General features: G+C 39.7%; 1 protein-coding gene across 7 annotated transcripts in view; it reads left to right on the top strand.

Moving 5' to 3' along the window:
• Positions 1 to 17,813, top strand: part of LOC133551594 (ryanodine receptor 1-like) — a 70,730-nt gene that overhangs the window by 33,508 nt on the left and 19,409 nt on the right. Inside the window, exons 71-86 of one of the 7 annotated variants that reach the window (XM_061898471.1) lie at positions 985 to 1,072; positions 1,362 to 1,454; positions 1,834 to 1,848; positions 4,656 to 4,826; positions 4,884 to 4,943; positions 5,030 to 5,164; positions 5,248 to 5,360; positions 11,759 to 11,855; positions 11,948 to 12,057; positions 12,137 to 12,188; positions 12,268 to 12,342; positions 14,846 to 14,945; positions 15,025 to 15,104; positions 15,171 to 15,247; positions 15,333 to 15,406; positions 17,047 to 17,064. In XM_061898471.1, the coding sequence (XP_061754455.1) occupies positions 985 to 1,072; positions 1,362 to 1,454; positions 1,834 to 1,848; positions 4,656 to 4,826; positions 4,884 to 4,943; positions 5,030 to 5,164; positions 5,248 to 5,360; positions 11,759 to 11,855; positions 11,948 to 12,057; positions 12,137 to 12,188; positions 12,268 to 12,342; positions 14,846 to 14,945; positions 15,025 to 15,104; positions 15,171 to 15,247; positions 15,333 to 15,406; positions 17,047 to 17,064 (1,358 nt within the window). Of the gene's footprint in view, positions 1 to 984; positions 1,073 to 1,361; positions 1,455 to 1,833; positions 1,849 to 4,655; positions 4,827 to 4,883; positions 4,944 to 5,029; positions 5,165 to 5,247; positions 5,361 to 11,758; positions 11,856 to 11,947; positions 12,058 to 12,136; positions 12,189 to 12,267; positions 12,361 to 14,845; positions 14,946 to 15,024; positions 15,105 to 15,170; positions 15,248 to 15,332; positions 15,407 to 17,046; positions 17,065 to 17,813 lie in introns of all 7 variants that reach the window. The other 6 variants (XM_061898468.1, XM_061898472.1, XM_061898469.1 and 3 more) reach the window with 6 other exon arrangements.

The following is a 17,813-nucleotide window of genomic DNA, read 5'->3' as shown; positions in this document are numbered from 1 at the left end:
TCATCTTTCCACAGAGTGTAGCTGCCAAGATACCAATCTTCACCGCCATGGTGGAAAATAAACTTAATTTCTTTCAAACATCATTATTGCTGGAAGACCAGAGGAAAAGGAATGGCTAAGCATTTTACAAACACACTGAGCAGGATTACACAAGAAGCTAAAGCTTCAATGTAAAAAAGATGGTGATCGATCCGTATGTTGATTCTATCGATAACTAAGTAAGTAAGTCTTTAGGTACAGGAAGGCTGAGAGGGAAAAAAACAAATTATTCAAATGAAAGCCCGAATCAGAATCAGAATAAGACATACTTTATTAATCCCCGAGGGGAAATAAAAAATTCCATTCAAGATCAGACAAACATTACAGGGAGACAGAACAGGATTGCTGACGGGTCTGCCAACTTCCGCCGCCCCTTACAAAAAAGGTGAGATACAGGTAGGTAAACAAGTGGGGGGAAAAAAAATAAATAAAAAAAATAAATACATTTAAAAAAAATCGGTCTAAGCCCGGGCCCCTGGAGAGGGGGTCCAGACTAAGGCCAAGAGAAAAAACAAACAAAAATAAAGCCAATAGTGGTTTTGCTTTGTTTAGTTATTGTGATAGAATTATGTAGCATTCAATACCAAACATTTAATACACATGTAATACATCATCTGATTTACAACAATACTAGCAAATTTTGAATATTATAGGATACTCATTGTAAATTGTGTTTTTTTGTTCATTTTAGTTACTTAGTTTGAAATATTTTAAGTTCAAGAATTCATCATCGTTGGATCAAATCAAGACTCGAAATCAGATTTTATCTGAGGCCAAAAAAATCAGATGGGGATGAGGCCAAAAATGTTGATTATGACATCCCTAAGAGCTGTACAAGTCTTGCACAAGCTGGACCCTGTCGTTAGAATGTATGCATCATTCACTAAAGAAATTAAGGAAAATGTATGACTTTATGACCAATTGAAGTAATTTAACGTGTCACAGGGCGAGATGGCTGACTTGCCCAGACCCCGATGCTGAGGAGCTGTTCCGCATGGTTGGAGAGGTCTTCATATTCTGGTCTAAATCTCACGTGAGTGCAAAAAATTTGCGTTAAATAATATGCCATAAATGCTTTACTTACTGTATGGTCTGGGTGTTTATGTGCTTGACCTGCAAAGAGGAAAAGTATTTATTGAAAGCAGTTGACTACATGGACATTTATCAACAAGTATCCCGCACAACACAGTAGCAGCAGAACAAATGTTTTAATTCAATAACTTGCGGTTAATTGGGTTGTTTGATACATTAACAGTAGTAACTACTTATGTGGATGTGTGACTGTACGTTCAGTATGCTTGTGCTCTCTGACGCCACTGCAGAACTTCAAGCGAGAGGAGCAGAACTTTGTGGTGATGAATGAGATCAATAACATGTCATTCCTCACTGCTGACAGCAAGAGTAAAATGAGCAAGGTGAGTAGTTGGACATGGTCGGTGAGGCTGCTACAATGTTTATCCATTATTTCTCGTACAGATTTGAACAAATATGTATATGTATTTTCCGCTGCAATATTTGAACAGCATATTAGTCCAGTTGTACATACTTTACTATAAATCCTGACCAGATAATTGTACAGATTTTTAAATGTGTCTATATATTATATCGCAGGTTGCATCATTATTATTATTATCTTTCATTGTTATTGCTTTAGTTTGTGAATATCCCCTACTGCTGTTTTTTTCTGAACGTTTGATGGAACAATTTACAAGCGGAAGCAGATATGTTAACAATATTCTCTCTTTGACCTTCCCTTTTTGTCCTCATCTGTTGGTTTGCGGCTGGGTATTCCAGGGCGGGGACTCAGAGGTTAGACCTTGTTCTTGCACGACCGCTGTGCTGATCGCATGGCACCTCACTTTGGGGGAGCTTTTCATCAACCTCCCCAGCACACTGGCAGATCTGATCCTCAACATGTCCTAATGCATACACACAAATATATACTGAATACTTGCAATATATGGACAGACAGTGTTGAGACACACTTCTTATTACCAGTAATTCATCAGTCCCTGTATGGATTTTACCCTGATTAGTTGCATTTGTTACAGCCATTATGTCCTTAAAGGCATGCTTGGATTAGTTTGGATGAATTGACAAAAAAAAAATCTCACAATATGCTCCAAAATATTGTGGAGTCTTTCTTGAAGAGTGGAACAGAAATTTTCCTCCATGTAGTTGTAATGGCCTCATGTCCCAATACATCTGTTAATATTGTAGACTTAGATGCACGGACAATATAGAGTAACACGCACATTGCATACCAACAGGCATGGCCTGACACGCCTTAAGTCATGAAACTTTTCCAGCACAGGCAGCTGTGTCCACTTTGTCAGTTGAGATATTGTCATTGCTATAAATACGAACTTATTTGTATTAATAGACTGTGCAAATCCTTGACAAAACAGCTAAGGTTTAGTTCTGTTTACAGCATGTATATCCTGTAAACTGATAAACTATGGCTGTATGATAGAAAAACATGCACACTATTTTCTTAGAGGATCACCGGACATCAGGGCAGTCCTTGCTCGGTCCTGCCAGTGTGTGAGGGGGGAAGTCTGGAGACGTTTGATGAAAGTACTGAGCTGTAGAGTTGGGCTCATGGCACTGGACTTTGCACCAAGCCCACAGTGGCAGTGATAGCACAGTGCCATCATGCTGTCAGTTTGCTCTCTGTTGACCATAGTTAAGTTGGAGTCTTCTAGAATGTCTCTTGTTTCCTTTTCTAGTGGGTGGGTTGACTTGTAGCTAGTGTAATGCAGCTTTTGACGGGGATGTTAGCCTTCTCTGTGCTCTTTCTTCTCTCCTCCCTGGAAATGCCATGAGGCCTCATGGTTTAGTTTCCCATCAACTCCTTCCAGTATGCGAACCCACTAACACACTTGAGGCTTAACATGACTGAGGCCTTTCCCCATTGAGACAGCTTTAGGGCTGCCATGTTAGAATGTGCTCCAAGTGTTCATGGGTTTAACCAATACATTATTTCACACTTAATGTCTAAATCCCTTTACAGCTTTTTTTCCTTGAAACTATTCTTCCATAACACACTTGCATCAGAAACTAAAGTCAAGACATAGCTGATGCACTTACAGTACAGTATAATATACTGTATCCAAGGCACATTTTTATTGTTTGAAGATGACAATATTAGGCAAATGATAAAGTGTATAAAAGATTGAACTTTCTCATCATTAGGTAAACTAGTACAAAGCTGTGTCATAAATATCTGCCCCCACAACATTAAAGGGGACCTATTATGTTTTTAATCTACATTTAAAATTACTAATTGATGTCCACATAATACGTGTTGGATATGCTTTGCGTAAAATTTCCTCTACAGTCACTTTTATGACCCGTTTTTTGAGTCTGTCTGCAAGATGTTCGATTCTGGAGGCTTTCCTGGTTTGCAAATAAAACCATGGCCCATCCTCTCCAAAAGTGTTTTTGAAAATGTACTGTATATATATATATCTTGAAACTGGCTCACGCCAAAATGCATGAACCCTATGATGTGACGCTTTGGAATTGTATAACACGAACATTCAACAATGTGAGAACATTGAGAACTCACAAAAGAAGAAATTCACAATAGGTCCTCTTTAATAATGGATTGTAAGACAGAAATAAATAAATTACATTGTTCAAAAGATGTGTGGGTATTGAAGTGAATCAGTCCTATATGATTGCACGACCCAACCACCACATTGAAAATAAAGTAAATGCCCATCTTCATTTTAATAGGGCAAAACTAAGGTTACATGTGCAATCACATTCTTACAATGGACTTTTGACAAATTAGTTTTACTATATATGTTCCTTATTAATATGGTCCGTAAGATAGTTTGAACTTGTAAGTATATATTCTATAATGAGAAGTTCCCTAACAATTGTAGATAGTGTAACCCAAATTAAATTGTGCTTTTTATAATCTTACATGCATTTGTACATACATTGAGATCCCAGAAAAAGCATTATTCAAAAGGCCTTAAAACAGAAACAGGAAAGGAGTGCAGGAGGCAAGCACAGGGACAAGCTGTGTTTTATTAACAGCCAGCAACTACTTACAAAGTAACCAAATTAATTGTGTTACCATATCGTCACCTTCAACTTCTTCCAATTTCAACAGCAATTGCCATGCAGGGAATGCTTAATCATTGTCATTCTGCTCACAATTTGCTGAATGTGTTATTTACTAATACTTTCATCGCATGCTTTGTCAAACCATTTCTACAGCTCGAAATTCATTTAATTCTCACTGTTGTTCAGCTCCACTTTCACAAAGCCAGCTATACCCTCACTTTGCCCCCACACTTTTATCACACCCTGTACTTACCACACTGAGCTCAGAGAAATGTGTTTTTTGTTTTGTGTAGTCATATTTAGTCAGCTCCATTTTGACAATACAACATTTAATCTCTTCCTGGGTTTGTCTGGCTATTTGTAGGGTAACGTTATTTTATAATAAACTGTCTTCAGTGCTTTGAATATCATTCAGCAAAAGAAACAATCACCTAGTAATGGAGAGCTTTTATTGACTCTGACGTGTTTGGTACCCAGTAGTCTCATCTCTAAAACGTTATGAGATACTGTGAATACTTGCCTATACTTTTTGTCAGGGTGGGGGCTCGGATGCAGAGCGTACCAAAAAGAAGAAAAGGGGGGATCGCTACTCGGTGCAGACTTCTCTCATTGTGGCCGCTTTGAAGAAGATGCTCCCCATAGGCCTCAACATGTGCTCTCCTGCCGACCAGGAGCTCATCAACCTGGCCAAGATCCGATACTCATTGGTAAATTCACTTACAGCAATGTATACAATCAACAATTAATTGTTATTTACCCTTCAGAGGGACACTGATGAGGAAGTGAGAGAGTTCCTGCAGAACAATCTTCACCTGCAGGGAAAGGTCTATTTCCATGATGCGCATTGTAAGAGTGTGGAGTCGGGATCAATCAGGGTTCCCAAACTTCTGTCTCCTTGTGCTGTGGACAGGTGGACAACCCATCCATGCGCTGGCAGATGGCCCTCTACAAAGAAATGGCGGGAAAGGCTGAGGATGCTGATTTGCCAGAAAAAGTGGTCAAGAGAGTGCAGGAGGTCTCCGCCGTCCTCTATCATCTTGAAGTGGTGCGCAGCCATTCCTTACTCACATCCAAACTGATTTTAGCAAGTTGTCACATGTTATTTTCACGGCTTTTATTCGTTTACAGACTGAGCATCCATTTAAATCCAAGAAGATGGTGTGGCATAAATTGTTGTCCAAGCAGAGACGCAGGGCTGTTGTTGCTTGCTTCAGAATGACACCACTGTACAACATCCCAAGGTAATCACTATTCTCACTTGCCCTAACCTACTGTACTAATAACTCGAATACTATAGCTGTCAAAATTAACAAGTTAACTCATGTGATTATTCACAAAAAAATTCCGCAATAATCATGTACAGAATAATCATGTAATTTATTTTGACCATACAAGCCCTTTTATCTTAACTGCTACACAGTCAGTGATCAGATCAATGCATACAACTGGTGTGCTCACTGGCAGATTTCACTCCTAAATACAGCCGGAATTAACTTTAGGTAAAAATGTTGACAAGTTTTGTGTAAATAAATGACATGCATTCAAGTCAAACGTTTTTAAACATTCCTGAATGCCATTCTGACAATAGAATAGCATTTGTGTACAGGTATTAGGGTATTTTCTTAAACTATTTTCAATTACACAAGTGAGTTGTCACCTTTGCTTAATCATGATTAATCCAAATTCCAAATGTGATTAATGTGATTTAAAAATATATATCATTTGACAGCCCCACTGAAAACATGAAGTACAATATTTGGATCAAAGTAATTGTTGTTTTATTTTGAACATGCATATTTACATGTTGCATCCTGACATTCACATATACAAATTTTATGTCTGAAGTGGGGCAGGAACCCCTTCTTCTCAGCGGGTAAAGCGGGCGTCCAGAAACTTGTTCCTATTTCAATTTCAGCATCTGCCATCCTAGTCGCTGCCTGTGTCCTTGGGCAAGACAGTTCAGCCACCTTGCTCCTACTGCCAGCAGCACAAATATATAAATATGTATAAAGATAGCTTACCACCACTTAAGTTGAATGTATGCATTTCCCGATGTAAAGTGCTTTGAGACAACTGTGAAAAAACACTGTATAAATATTATTTATTTATTCTACATATCACATCAGTCAACACATTTATTGGTTACAACACATTTATTGGTAAATAATAAAACGGATCGGGTTAAATACTTCTTCCTACTCCTTTTTGGACATGTTGAATTGTGTAAATGTGATTCCAGTGTAACTGTCAGATTGGGGTTTAGGCAGGAATGAGATCGGATCCCAAAATGCAGAGCAAAGGCCAGAGTGGACTGGTAAAGTGTATTTTTCACAAAGTTCAGATATGTAACAAAAAAATACGGTGCAAGTGAAACTAAAGAGGAAACAAACTTGCACTGCGAAAAAAGGCCGAATAGGCTAATGGAACTGCAGGGAAGCGCTGGAAAAAGCAAAAGGGAACGGGAGTGCATGTGGCTGTGAACCACAACAGACAAACAATAAATCCACAACACAACTGCAGCAGGAGATGTGATTAAAAAGGAATGCTGATGAGAATCACCTGCTGCAGCTCCAGTAGGCCTGTCCAGCACAGTTTCTAGGGTTAAACAAAAGTAAATGAAGGGAACCAAAATAAAGAGTGCAAAGACCAGTGTCACAGAGTGTGACAGTAACCTTAATTAATTCTCATAGTCTGAGAATTTTAAGAAAGGTAAGGATTTAACAACACCTTATGCTTATTTAGCCTTGGTTTAAAATTACACTAACTACAGTTGTATTTATTTTTGCCTCTCGTTCGGCTAAATCACATGTAACATTTAACACAGCTCTTCCAATTTCCAATGTCAATTATATAACACTGCTCCAACACCAAAATACATGGGGCCTGATTTAATAAGATCCTAACACCACGCGGCGAACAATGTGTGTGCAATCTATAAAATAATGTGTACTATTAGTCGGTGCATGCAATTTACTATCACTGCGTGTGCAATTGACAATTGATGCAGACTGCCCTATTTAAATGTACTATATGGAGAAACTCTCATTTATTGCACATTCATGTTACGCTTTTACCTGTGCCGTTTTGCTATGTTTTCAAACATGTGGGAGACATGTACTATTTTTTATGGGCATTTTTGCAGCAGTAGTGCATCTATATTGAAACTGAAGGTGCATGAGAGCTGAGGCTGCACTTAGTCCGCACAATACACAAAAAGGGAAACTTCAAGAAGTATTTTTCATGCAAGATATATAATAATAATAATATGTATTGTAAATGGAAAAAAAAATGGAGTCATTAAAAAATACTAAAGGACAACAAAACGCATTAATTGAATTTGTTTTAATCACCCCTTTAAGTCCTCTAACAACTATGAAATTATAGAATGAAGTAGCTGAATGGATGATGTGTTTGCATGAATAGTTTTTATTTCTGACCATCCAAAGTGTGCTATCAAGTTTCTACGTGTTTTAGTATACGCAAACGTTTAGTATCAAATCAAATCAAATCAACTTTATTCATATAGTACATTTAACATTTACCACAGGGGTAGCCAAAGTGCTGTACAATGGGCAGGTTAAAAACGAGAACCGAGGAGACACAACACAACACAAACAGAACATGATAAAAAATAAATAAATAAAATAAATAAAACATAAAAACATAGAAACAGATTCACAGCAGGTGTATAATGGGGCGCCATTGCAGGATGGATATCACTCAGTGTTAAAAGCCATGGAATAAAAGTATGTTTTTAAGAGAGATTTAAAAACAGGAAGAGAGGAGGCTTGTCTAACACTCAGAGGTAGGTCGTTCCAGAGCTTGGGAGTAGCAGCGGCGAAAGCTCTGTCACCTCTAAGTTTCAGCCTTGTGTCAGGGACCGTCAGTAGCAGCTGATCGGCTGATCTTAGGGATCGGGTGGGGCAGTAAGGCTGAAGGAGGTCGGAGAGATATGTTGCCGCGAGGTTGTTTAAACATTTAAAAACAAATAGAAGGAGTTTAAAATTGATCCGGTAACGCACAGGGAGCCAGTGAAGGGACGCTAATATAAGGGTGATGTGCTCACGTCTGCGGGTCTTTGTTAGCAGACGAGCAGCAGAGTTTTGCACGAGCTGCAGGCGGGCGAGGGAGGCCTGGCTAATGCCTACATACAGGGTAATGCAGTAGTCTAAACGATTCGAGATAAAGGCGTGGATTCATTTCTCGAGATCATGTCCTGATAGAAGCGGTTTCATTTTCGCTATTTGCCGTAATTGATAAAAGCTTTTTTGAACGACGCTGCTGATTTGTTTTTCGAATTTAAAATCTGAGTCGAACTTTACCCCAGGTTTGTGACACAGTCGCTGAGTTACGGAGTCAGAATGCCGAGGTCAACGTTGGGGGAGGGAGAGCGACTTGGACCGAAAAACATAACTTCTGTTTTGTCTTCATTTAGACTCAGGAAGTTAGCTGAAAGCCAGGCTTTGATGTCGTGCAGGCATTCAATGAGACGTTGAACCGTGTTATTTTGTGCCATGGGAAAATAAATCTGACAATCATCGGAATAAAAATGAAATTCAATACCATACTTCCTAAAAATAGAACCAAGGGGGAGAAGGTGAAGCGCAAATAAGATTTGGGCAAGAATAGAGCCCTGGGGGACCCAATGTGGTAAAGAAGCTGTGGAAGACATAAAACTGTCTATTTTTACACAGAAACTCCTGTCCGTTAGGTACGAACAGAACCAGTTGAGGGCAGCACCCTTAATACCCACACAGTTCTCAAGACGAGTGATTAAGGTGGTATGGTCGACGGTGTCAAATGCAGCAGACAGATCTAAAAGCACCAGGACAACATATTTACCAGAATCAGTTGACAGGAGGATATCGTTAAAAACTTTTAGAAGCGCTGACTCTGTGCTGTGGAGGGCTTTAAAACCGGACAGGAACAGCTAACTGATACCATTATCCTCAAAGAAGGGCAACAACTGACTGTAGACAAAGATCTCTAATATTTTGGAAATGTATGGAAGATTAGAGATAGGTCTAAGGTTAGAGAGGAGAGAGGGGTCGAGGCTCGTTTTTTTAAGTAGAGGTCGTACCACTGCATGTTTAAACTCTACTGGAACTATTCCAGAAGAGAGGCTACTATTGATAATGTTAAGGACACTTGATCCAATAGTAGTAAGTACCTCCTTAAACAGGCAAGGTGGGAGGGCATCTGCAGGAGAACCAGAGGGCTTCATATGACTAACTGTGTCATTTAAAAAAGAAAAGTACACCGGCTAAAACTGATGGAAAACAGAAGAGAAATGCAGAGGAACAGAAGGGTCGTATGAAGGCTGGGATAAACTGGCTCTAGTTGACACAATTTTGTCAGTGAAAAAATGGAGACAATTTTCACAGAATTCAAAAGAAGCATCAAAACCAACAGATTTGGGAGCATCAATGATAGTGTTGTTTTGAACATAACTCTGGGGTTGTTACAGTTAGAAGATATAATCTGAGAAAGATATATATTCAGGGCTTCACGGTGGAAGAGGGGTTAGTGCGTCTGCCTCACAATACGAAGTTCCTGCAGTCCTGAGTTCAATCCCAGGCTCGGGATCTTTCTGTGTGGAGTTTGCATGTTCTCCCCGTGAATGCTTGGGTTCCCTCCGGGTACTCCGGCTTCCTCCCACTTCCAAAGACATGCACCTGGGGATCGGTTGATTGGCAACACTAAATTGGCCCTAGTGTGTGAATGTTGTCTGTCTATCTGTGTTGGCCCTGTGATGAGGTGGCGACTTGTCCAGGGTGTACCCCGCCTTCCGCCTGATTGTAGCTGAGATGGCGCCAGCGCCCCCCGCGACCCCAAAAGGGAATAAGCTGTAGGAAATGGATGGATGGATGGATATATATTCATCTCTGCTTTTACAGTCATCTGAAAGGAAAGCAGTCTTTCTTTAAAAATGGCAAAGGACACATGCAGCCTGTCTTTTTTCCATTTTCTCTCTGCTATCCGACACTTACGCCTGGCAGCACGAGTGACGTCATTCAACCAGGGCTGAGGCGTGGCTTAGAGCGGCGGTACTTGAAAGGAGCGATCATGTCCAGTATTTGCAAGCAAATAGAGTTGAACCCAGAAACCAACTCTTCAGTATTCAGACATACAGAGGCTGCAGAATCATCATCACAAAGAGTCCAAAAAATTGAGGAGAACAGAGCAGAAGACAAAGAATTAAACATGCGTGAGCATTGAGGCGCAGCGCACAATTTAACCGGACACTGAGTGAGAATATCAAAGAAGATCGGCATATGATCAGAGAAGACAGCGTCGCAAATGTCCAATTTAAAAACACACAAACCATACGAGAGAACTAAATCGAGTGTATGCCCGCGTTCATGTGTGGAACCACACACAGACTGTACACAGTTAAATGAGTCAGGAAGCTCCTGGAAAGCGACTCGTCTGGACAGCAGGTGTGGATATTAAAATCACCCACAATAAGGACACGATCATATTTGGGCAGGATTTCAGCCAGAAATTCAGAAAAGTCAGTTATAAAGTATTTGTGGTACTTGGGTGGTCGATAGACGACGGCACACAGGACGATATCAGAAAGACCCAGTTCAAACATGCACAGTTCGAAGCTTGAAAAGGAGGATTGCAGGCGGATCTGATGGCATTTAAAGTCATTTTTAAAAACGACTGCTACTCCTCCTCCTTTTCGACCGGACGACCGCGGAGAACTAAAGTAGGAACACTCAGGAGGCAGAAGTTCATTAAGAGGGGCGGACTCACAGGCTCTCACTCATGTTTCCATCACACAGAGGAAGTCAAGTCCGCGGGAAGTGAAGAAATCCTTCAGGATAAACGTTTTGTTTGTCAAAGATCTTGCGTTCACAAGACCGAACCTGGCGGGGGCCAGCACGTCAAAGGGCGCAGCTAATCCAGGTGGGGCCCGACACACAGCCCGCAGGTGGCGGGAATCCACCCCGCGCCTCCGGGGCCGGGGACAGCAGGAGCGACGGCGGCAAGCCTTATCCTCCAAACCAACGATAGGAACAAGCCAGGAACCAATGGGATCCACGAGCGTGGGTGCAGGACGAGACCGGATACCGCATTATTCCTCCTTCGGGAAGCCACGGGAAGCCAGGCCAGGAGTGCCCTAACTTTCACCAGCTGGCCGCCATGTTTACAGTGGCGCCGGAGACGCTTCTGCCGGGGGAGAGGAGCCAGGAAGCGGGAAAGGAAGGCAGGAATCCGGCCAGGTGAAAAAGCTGACTGGGACGTAGAAAAATCGACGTCGAAGTCAATCATATCAGTGGGACAGGGGCAAAGATCCAACAGTGTTTGGCGGTCGTACACAAGCAGTGAGCTGACGGAGACGAAAATAGACGCAAACAACACAAAAACGAACAGAGCTGTCAGCGAGAGACGGCAGGCCAAAGCACATACTGGCGCCATCTTGAGCTCTTGAACAATAATAAGGCCCATAATGTACTCCTCCATACACTCACATCTCATGCTATGAACAAAATTATGTTTTTAATAAGTGTATTGAACAGGTTTACTCTGCACATATTTTTTGCTTCAAATAGCAAGTCAGGTAGCTGTATGTAGCTATGATATGCAAACGTCAGACCTCACAAAATAAATGTATTTTTTGTCATTGCAGGCACAGAGCTTCCAACATGTTCCTTGAAGGATACAAGCGCAATTGGCTTCACTCCGAGGGTTACTCATTTGAAGACAGAATGATAGATGACTTGTCTGTGAGTGTCAACAAATTGTCACAATACTTTTTTGTTTTTTTCGTTTTGTTTTTTTATGTTTAATATGCTGTGCTCTTCCTCGTGTGTTGCAGAAAGCAATGGAGCAAGAAGAAGGAGACGAAGAGGAGGAGAAAGAAATAAAACCGGATCCACTCCACCAGCTTATTCTGCATTTCAGTCGCACTGCTCTCACAGAAAAAAGGTCTTAGCAGCGGTGGTAAAAATATATCAAAGCATATTTCAATAGGGCATTAATTTTTTCTGTTGTCTTCTAATTTTAGTAAACTTGATACAGATCATCTTTATATGGCATATGCAGACATTATGGCAAAGGTGAGTTTCACTGTGAGTTGAGGTGGTAATAGCACAAGATTAGATTGACATATATTTACCTTTCTCCTGGGTATTATAGAGTTGCCATGTTGATGAAGAAGAAGAAGGGGAAGAGGAAATGTTGGAAGATGCTGAGGATGAGATGTCGTTTGAGGTGCGACAGTCGGAACTGGTAATGGGCGGCGAGGGGCTGGGGACCAGGAACACAGCGGAGCGGTAGCTCTCGACGCATTGAGTGGCCTCATCATTACGACATTATTTCACTGTCCTCGTCACGCTCTCTGTCTCTGCTACACATCTTTGTCTGTCCCTGTTGAGTTGTGCTTCATTCATTTTGAGTTGCTTTATCAGGACTACATACGCCCCAATCCTGATGTTTGTTCGGTGTTAATAGCAGTATTTTATATGTACAATGATTAGCACCATAGTTTTTAAATTTGATAATAAATGCCAAAAAACATGAAAAAAAAGTCTAAGTACTTGCAGTTGAACACCACTTTTATCTGGATTGGGTCTAATTAGATGTCCCAAAAATAATGTAGAAGTTGCACCAATATAATCATACTAATAATTTAAAAAATCTAAAGTTACATCATCAGCACTGTGAACTAAAATGGCCTCTTTCAATTCTCACTTTATTCTCTTGCATTTCTCTGCAGCATCTAGAGATGAACAATTTAACCTATATCATATATAAAAGGACATATGTCAATAAATGTAATAGAATAGACATGCGCAGGGAAAATGTTATCACTTTAAATCAGGGGTGTCAAACTGGCTTTTTTTGAGGGCCGTCGCAAAAAAAGGGCCGCTTGTAACAGTGATATTTCATGTATATAAACATATAATACCTTCATTACACACTTTTCATCAAATTATTTTGCTTATTATTAGTGCAGTCAAATTATATATGTTTTTTAATTCAGATTAATCACACTTGAATTTTGATTAATTGTGATTAATCACATGGCTATGCCATGCTTGCGTAAGTGTACTGGTAATCTAAAATAACTTAAAAAAGACTCTTAATTTTTGGACACAAATGCAATTTTTTAGAAAATCATACAGGAATATTATTTAGATGTTTTACTTGAATGCACGTCATTTAAATACCGGTACTTAAACCTTGCTAACGGTTTTAGCTAAAGCACTGTCCGGGTGTATTTTGAAGTGAAATGTGTCACATAGCACACCAGTTTGAGTCTCTTCACTCATCTTTGCACTGACGTATGCATTGACTGACCTTATAACAACCCATTCCGCAGTTGAGGTAAAGGAGATTGTACAGTTAAAATAAATGGCGGGATTAATAAATATGCGTGTATACATGATTAATTACGTTAAATACATTATTATTTTTGACAGCTTTAATTATAATATATTTAAAGCAGATCGTTAAATAACTTGCTCTGAAATTGTATGTCAATAATAACCCACATTATCATGCATTTCGTTGCATTGTAATATTAAAGTGTAGAACATATGCAATTGCATGCGTTCATTTTTCTGTCAAAATTGAAAGAAAAATAAATTTGGCCATAAAGTACTTTATTGTTTTCAGCCTTTGCAGGCCACGTAAATGATGTGGCGGGCCAGCCCTGGCGCAGCTGCCTTGAGTTTGACACCTTTGCTTCAAATGATTGTGCTTAAACACTAACTCAATGTCATTGCTATCCTGTTCTCCTATCTCTCTCTCGCTCCATGGCTCCATGTAATTCCTGTCAACTTCGTTACCTCCATCTTTATTAACCGAATGCTGCTGATCAGTGTCTCCCCTTTTCCCCACTCACATAGCCTACTGACAGACTACAGCGCAGAAGCCTGTAAAGAGCTACACATTTATGCACATATTTAAGATACGCAGCATACAGAAGTGGAATCAGATACACGATGAAGGCTACAGCACGACACATAACGGGAAAAGCTCGGTTGTAGGCATACATGGGTGGTGGGAGGTTTGGGTTGGTTGTGGTGCGGGAGGTTGATGTTTAAGTGTGGGAAGTTACATGTTGATTTGTGGTGTGGCTGAACAGAGGAATGTCAGTTGATTCAGAGATATTCATTCAATGGTCATATACTATGCATACGGTAAATGGCCTTCTATTTGGGTGTACATTGTGCTCTCACAACATACTTTGTCACTGCTTCTATGGGTACTGACCGATACTAGAATAATCCAAAGTAGCAAGCACATTCCTTTTTTAAATGCCAAAGAAATATCTCGGACACAGAGGGATTGCAACTCTTGTCCACATTGTCGGGACAAAAGATGCAAGTGCCATGACTGCAATGTTGGGCCGCCGCTGCTTCCTGTAGTCTAACGCTTGCTCCAGCCAGCAAACGTGAAGAAGTAGTGTTGTGATTCCACCACTAACGATGTGAACTGGGAGAACATGTGCAAAGTGCAGACAAATACCTTGAATCAACATTTTGACATGTTTATTGGTGAATTAAGCCTAAAATATGAAACATTTGAGAAGAAATGGTAAGTTGCTGCATTAATATTGTAAAGTTTTAGAGACTTGAGTGAAAGGAGAATGGATGGGCTTTTGAACAAGAATATAAATGGATGGAATGGGATCTTACAACATCTCTTTTATCCATTTACATTTTGAGCTTGAAAATCTGCAACGTATTCATCATATTGTCGACCACAGGAGAAAGAAATGGAAAAACAGCGACTGCTTTACCAGCAGTCCAGGCTTCACAATCGTGGAGCTGCAGAGATGGTGCTGCAAATGATCAGTGCCTGCAAAGGTGAAACTTGTTTTTACATGTAGCATCAACAACACTTCTCATATGATGATATTTTAATATACTTTCTTCGTTCTTGTAGGTGAGACAGGCCCAATGGTGTCAACAACCCTCAAACTGGGTATCTCCATTCTCAATGGTGGAAATACTGAGGTTCAACGGGTGAGGCCTTCTTTTATAGTCACCCTAACTTTGCTCTTTTAAACATTTGCTCCGCTTTTTGGATAGAAAATGCTGGAGTACCTGAAGGATAAAAAAGATGTTGGGTTTTTTTTGAGTGTCCAAGCCTTGATGCAGTCATGCAGGTCTGTTTGAAACTATAAAATAACGCCTGTAAATTAACCTAGTTGCTTTAATATTCAAATTAACAATGGCTCAATATGCTCACAGTGTCCTGGATCTAAATGCTTTTGAGAGGCAGAACAAGGCCGAGGGGCTCGGCATGGTCTCAGAAGAAGGCACTAGTAAGTTGTCATGCTGTTTTTTTTAATGTTTTTTTTTATGTGAACAGCATAGAAATCATCATTCTGATGACGACAGAATTAGTACATAATATGTAGTATGAAGTTATGTAGACAGCCAACCAATGGATACAATTACATATTGCTGAGTGACTGCGTGGGTTACCTCTGGGTACTACGGCTTCCTCCCACCTCCAAAGACATGCACCTGGGGATAGGCTGATTGGCAAGACTAAATGGTCCCTAGTGTGTGAATGTGAGTGTGAATGTTGTCTGTCTATCTGTGTTGGCCCTGTGATGAGGTTGCGACTTGTCCAGGGTGTATCCCACCAACCGCCCGAATGTAGCTGAGATAGGCTCCAGCATCCCTTGCGACCCCGAAAGGGACAAGCGGTAGAAAATGGATGGATGGATATTGCTGAGTTTTGAATGACACTACAAGAAAAAATAAGAATTATTATCAAAAGCACAATTTAGTTCTCAAAAGCAACATTTTAAACAGAATTGCAGTTCGTTTATTCCAGCAGTTAGAGTTACATGCAATTGAAGATATTACAATCCTTCTTTTGATATAATTAACAGTTTATGAAAACATTTGAAATAAAAATCTCAGAACATTCAGGGTTTTTAAAAAAAGTGTAAGTCATGATGATCAAAATTATAAGAAAAAAAGGCTTGACATATTTTACTTTGAATGAGTTTATTTCACATAGTTTCACAGCAGAAGTTGAAATGAAAGTTGCATGATATTACATTTTTTGAGGTTCACCTGTAGACTACTGTATACAGCTTTGGAATCGGACCGGAAGGGTGAATGCTTTTATGACCAGTGACTTTATTTGGTCATCAAATATCTACTTTAAATAGTCTTTATTTATAATACTGGGAATTTAAATGGCTAGAACATAAAACAAACAAAAGCCGCAGCAGGACAATAATTCATATTGCTTTCCTGCATTCTGAATGAAACTCAGAATTAGGATTACGTAACATGCTTAGTGGAATTAAAAAAAAAGATACAGCATCTGCCAATCCACAATCTATGGCATTGGTATATGATGTACAAGCACACGCCACAGGTTGACATTTTATTTTATCAGACCCTTTTTTCAAACAAAATACCCCAACAACAAAAGCTCAGGTTAAATATGAATATGCATTAACTTGAAATATTATCAAATACCAGTAACAGCATAATTTTCATTGCATGTTTGTATCATGTATTTCACTGAAGACCTAAACAACAAATTCACTTTTACTTATTTATTACTTTTTGATTAAAACTGAATCCATTCTAAGTGAGTGTAAAACACAAAGGATGGTTTCCATATGTGGCATTCAGTTTAATTTGATTTCTAATCAATTTTCTAATTTAAAGATCATTAATACTTTGATAAGTGTTAATGAATTCACTATTTTTGAGATTGTTGATTTTGTGGTGGTTTCTATTTGTATGACATGCTAGTCCTCACCCTGCAGTTGACTTCATTTGAAATGGTCACTGAGTGAACTTTGCCATGGGATGTTGTTAATCTCCCCGTCCTCATCTCTCAGTCCTCTACTGTTGTCAACATCACTGATCCTCTTTCCCTTCCCCACGATCACTGCCATCTCTCCCCCGTCCATCCTTTCATGGTCCTCAGAGTTGAGCGGAGATCGGGGTAAATCATCTCTCTGTCCATCGCTGTCTCCTCCTTTCTTTCTTTTTTCTCATTCTGTCCCTGACATTGCACCCCAACTAACAATAAAATGAATGTCAGTCATGTTCATAGTTAACATTCTTAACTTTACTGTTCCATCTAAGCAAAAATGAATGGAGCCTGGTTTTGCCTGCTCATCTTAACCTGCATTTGAAACATAACTCCATGGTTGATCCTGTTCTCATTATTCACACTTATTTAGGGTACTTTACCTGCAATGACCAGTTGTTTATCATAATTACCCAAAACGAGTTCAATGTTTTCCATCCAAGTCCTTGTGAGAACATGTTACATAGCGTTTCGACATTTTTAATTGTTCCTCTTTCTCCAAGTCATACTGTGCAGACCAGGCAAATGTCAAACTATGTTAAGTGTTTCTCTGCCTTAGGCAAAGTTTTAGGACCTGATCTACTACAGGTTTGTGTGTATTAAAACATGTGCAAACTTGATAGCACACACAAAGCTGATCTACTAAATTGATGCAAAGCGGGTTGCATCTTTTAAAGGGGAATTACACTTTTTTTCTCTCTCTAACGTTTACAATCACTATGAGACAAAAAGGCAGATGTTTTAAATGCATTCTAACTTCTAAATAAACACAATAATAAAAGTCAGTTTTCAATGGAGTAAATGGGAGGTCTTCTTTTCCGCGCATGAAGGCCTCTAAATAATCATCAAAAAACCGCCAACAATACTCCATTTACATTTCC

This window comes from Nerophis ophidion, linkage group LG04, assembly GCF_033978795.1.
Source record: "Nerophis ophidion isolate RoL-2023_Sa linkage group LG04, RoL_Noph_v1.0, whole genome shotgun sequence".
Taxonomy (NCBI): domain Eukaryota; kingdom Metazoa; phylum Chordata; class Actinopteri; order Syngnathiformes; family Syngnathidae; genus Nerophis; species Nerophis ophidion.
This window is presented reverse-complemented; position numbering and strand designations above follow the sequence as displayed.